The sequence below is a fragment of the Carex rostrata genome, chromosome 3 (assembly GCF_964058835.1).
Source record: "Carex rostrata chromosome 3, lpCarRost1.2, whole genome shotgun sequence".
Taxonomy (NCBI): Eukaryota; Viridiplantae; Streptophyta; class Magnoliopsida; order Poales; family Cyperaceae; genus Carex; species Carex rostrata.
This window is the reverse complement of record NC_135920.1, coordinates 13,024,977-13,029,111: the sequence shown is the minus strand read 5'-3', so window position 1 is coordinate 13,029,111 and position 4,135 is coordinate 13,024,977. Positions and strand designations below refer to the sequence as shown.

At 35.1% G+C, this 4,135-nt stretch overlaps 1 protein-coding gene across 2 annotated transcripts; it reads left to right on the top strand.

Annotated features, from left to right (window-relative positions):
* Nucleotides 1–398: 398 nt before the first annotated feature.
* Nucleotides 399–3,789, top strand: LOC144551590 (uncharacterized). Of its 2 annotated transcripts, none has more exons than XM_078299619.1 (5): nt 399–559; nt 867–1,030; nt 1,133–1,234; nt 1,323–1,623; nt 2,665–3,789. In XM_078299619.1, the coding sequence occupies exons 2-5, from the start codon at nt 905–907 to the stop codon at nt 3,618–3,620; spliced, it is 1,485 nt and encodes a 494-aa protein (XP_078155745.1). In that variant the 5' UTR covers nt 399–559; nt 867–904; the 3' UTR covers nt 3,621–3,789. The 2 variants fall into 2 exon arrangements, with proteins under 2 accessions (XP_078155745.1, XP_078155744.1); XM_078299618.1 differs by having other exon boundaries at nt 414–559; nt 855–1,030.
* Nucleotides 3,790–4,135: the final 346 nt, after the last annotated feature.

Here is a 4,135-nt window from a genome sequence, read left to right as displayed (position 1 = left end):
TCAAAGTCTAAAAATTATCCACATTAGGATGTTTTTTATAAGCTCTTGATGACAACCAAAATAAAATTGAAATGTCATAATTTTTTACATGTACATAGATAAAATGATGTATATCATATCCAATGATTTTATTTTGATATTTAAGTTTTAAATTTTAAATTATTAAAGTTTAAAAAAATTAAGACACGATGGAGACAAAAAAATGAAGAATTTGAACCCTTCTCATGAACTAATTAGGATATACTAGCTGATATTGGATCCACAAATTTTATGAGATATTATCGAGGCGCAATTAATTGAGCTCCCCTGTTCAAAAATTCCGGAATTGACGGCCTGACAAGATATAGGGGTATTTTGGGAAACACAAAGATACTCTCCCATCTGATAGTTATTCTCGCATGACAGCTTTCGCAGTACTCATAATCTCCTGTATCCTCTCCTTCCTTTATTACTGAAAAGAAACCATCTCCACATCTCTCTCTCTCTCTCTCTCGTTTTCTCCAAACAATCCTTGTTTCAGATCAGAGACCAACTGAAAAGAGACCGAGAAAAGAAACAGGTACTGATCCCAATTCCATTTCTATTTTTCTTCTTATTTTCTACTCTTCTCTTTACCCTTTTTATTAATATAAAAAATAGACAGCTGACTCTGAGAGAGAGACACTAGAAGATCAAAAAAAAGAAAAGAAAAGGCGTAAAAGCTCGTTTCTTTCATTTTGTATAAACAATTATTTGTAGCCCCAAAAAGATGTATGTATATGTTTTGCTACCTTAGATTCGTCTAAGATCACACATATAGAATTAATTTATGTTATTTATGATTATCTCCTTTTGGTCTGTCTAAATTCTGGAAGGATCTTTTCTAGTTTCAAGCAATCCAAGAGAGTGATGGAGCGTAAATGAGATGGTGACAGTGATGGATAGAGGAATTGATTTAAATCTCGATTGTTCGCCTTGCTCTAGTGATGTTTCACTTAAAGAGGAGATTAGGCAAGCAATTATCCATCATGAAATTCTTTTCAGAGAACAGGTCATTTGTTTTCTTTTCAATTGGAGAGCATTCTATTTAGTATTTACTCCTATTCTCAATTTTTTACAAATGTAAATTTATTAAATTTATTGCAATTTCCAGGTTAGAGAACTTCATAGGCTCTACTGGACCCAGAAACACATGATGCATGAGCTTTTTTGGAGAGAATCAAATCTACCAAATTCTCACCAAACATCTTTACCGGTACATAAAGGACGATTTCTTGCAATACATATTTTTTCACACTATTTAGTACTCTTAATTTAATCTTGAAGAAATCCATTGATTCCAGGTGAGAGAGCTACAATGGAATTTCAGTTCGGACTTCGAAATGAAGAATTATTTCACCAGGTGTCAATTTGACATTGGGGAAGGCAGTGGAAAAGGTAAGACAGTAAGAAATGTTGTCATTGATTTGGAGAAGCCAATCAATTTGGAGTCTGATGAAGAAGATGAAGAGGTGATTTGCCTCTCCGATTCTCAAGCCCTAACGGATAAAGGAAAAGATGAAGTCAGGAGATTTTCGGTTGGTTTTAACGATGCTTCCCGGCATGATGATTTGAATTCAAGAGCCAGTGTGCAATTCGGTCATGGTACGTGCTTTGCCTATACATTTTGGACAATATGAAAGCAACAATAAAAAGATTTTTCGCAGTTCCTCATGGTATTAGACCTTAATAAGCTGGAACCTAGTAATCAGTTCTCGGTTCACATAGTAATAGAAGTTACAGGGATGAAAAGGCTACGTGAAATTGTGATCAGCCAAGGATCTTGATTCTGGTATCTGGTCAAATTTTGACCGTATATGTACAGTATTGATTTTTATCATGGTTACTTTTTGCAGTCCCTAGGCATTGTTTTGATCTGAGCATGAATTGTGATTTGTAGTAGCCTCAACATAGCAAAATGGCAATTATTAATCAAAACTTAATACGAACTGATAGTAGAACCCTCTTTATGTTCATTCTTGGGTCAAACCATTATAAATGCACAGTGCCTTTCCGACATTGTAGTTAAGATAAAGAATCAAATTTACTATAATTAAGCAAAGTCTAGAATATGGTATTATTCAATTAAGTTCATATTTTCCTAGTGAACTTATTGTGATATTACTCGTGCACATTGAAACCCCATTTTAGCACCAAACATCATGTATTGGGTAATGGTGGAAGCAAGAATTTTTGTTGCGGGTCATTTACACAGGTCAGGATCCTTTGAACGGGGGTTGTAGGAATTTTTCTACATGCTAGTGCTAGAAATGGAGTTTCCTTTTAGGCACACCAGAGTATTCACACACCAACCATCTTAGTTCTAGTTATATGTATCTTCTTCTTTTATGCGGCTATCTAGTGTTCAGTAGTGATTGGTTAATTTTTACATTTCCTCTCTGTTGATTGTTTGAATCTCAAAGCGTGTAAAGTCCCATGTCGACATGTTGCAATTATTAAAGTGCATGTACTGAGACTGTTTCATTTCATCATTAATTTTCTTATACAAGTTTAAAAGGAATTTTCAAAATTTCACCAGAGTCAAGTTGGTACTGTCTTTATTATATATCTGAAAGAATTCTTATACTTTTACATTTCTCTGTTCTTTTAGTTTCTCTCTCTAATTTTCTATTTTTCCCTGTCCAGATTCAAGTGTACAAGAGAATAATACTCCTATCGCGCTGCAACCCGAAAAAGAGCAGATGACCTCTAATAAACCATTTCAAATAGATCTCAACATTGCTCAAGATGAAGAACCCCAAAATGATATGGCCAACTCATGTCTGCTTGACACCAGAAACCCTTATCTAAAGCGATCTGATTCGGTTAATGGGTCTTCCAAAGGCTCCTCCATTACTCTCCTTGAGAATTTCACCGCTGCATCTGCTACGGAGAATCCTAAGGAGTCTCCTCATTTGGACGAGGGGAGGCAAGAGAAGGATCTGAAAGTTGTAAAAGAGGAAAATATTATAAACTTAAATGTATCGATTGGTAGTACCGACTTATACACAACCTCACCTCCTGAATGTACCAAAGAGCTTTTGCATGCAAGTGATGTAACCGGAAGTGAAGATGACACTGTTTCGAGCCATGTCATAACCACTAACAGTGATATAGAAATGATTACTCAAGATTCCAAACAGGAGATGGATAGCAATATCGCTGCTGCGGCTGAGACACTGCTATCTTTCCACTCAGAAAAGCTTGAATCATTTTGGATTGGAGAAACAATTGGTGTCTCTGAAGAGTGCACTTTTGAAGAAGATTCATTTGTACTAGCTACGTTGAGTCTACAAGAAGAGACAGTTGATGACGCCACATGGTTGCCTCCTAATAAACTCAATATTGAGAATAATGAAGGGGGTAATGCTAAAAACACGCGTACCATTAACCTGAGGAGAGGAAGGGGTTTGAGAGATTTTCAACGGGATGTTTTACCGGGTTTGGTTTCCCTCTCAAGACATGAGATATGCGAAGATTTGCAATTAATTGGATATGAGGTTAGAAAAAGCAGGTCCAGGAAGAATTTTGACAAGGATGAGTGGGCCATGCCTGTCAGAGGTGGCACTAGAAAAAGTCGGCGAAGGGGTGGGAGGAGGTAGCGAGGGTTTGAGTGCCATGGCATTTAATAATGGATAGATTTTTGTAAATATGAATTAATCAGGCAGCTAAGCTCTAGTAGAGAGATAATTAAAGCAATTCCTGATAATTAACTTAGTGTGGATCTTTTTCTCACTCTTCTTTACAAGTTAAAATGATGTTTTGGAGCTATTGCAGGTTCATAAATCATAACCAAAAGATTATTGCTTTAATTATGTTTTGGATTTATTGCAAGTTCATAAATCATAATCAAAGTAGAGAAATATCAAATATCAATACTTTGGTAATAGGGAAAAAAAATATTGTTGTTTTTGATTGAACACTTCTCTGATTAGTAACACATTGTGTTCATTTTCCTATGAAAACTTCAATTTGTGGAAAAAAAATTAAGGACCTTTACATGACCGTTACATTAGCATTTATTTATTTTCCAAAACGAAGTGCTCATTATTATTTATTTAGTAATGATACAAATTGTGAATTTTGCTAAAGGTTATAATTAGTAGTTTGTTAGCTA

Coding starts and splice junctions, on each gene's coding strand:
- LOC144551590 (XM_078299619.1), top strand. CDS start 905: ATGGTGACAGTGATGGATAGAGGAATTGATTTAAATCTCGATTGTTCG. Junction 1,031..1,132: donor AAATTCTTTTCAGAGAACAG/GTCATTTGTTTT, acceptor TGCAATTTCCAG/GTTAGAGAACTTCATAGGCT. Junction 1,235..1,322: donor CTCACCAAACATCTTTACCG/GTACATAAAGGA, acceptor CATTGATTCCAG/GTGAGAGAGCTACAATGGAA.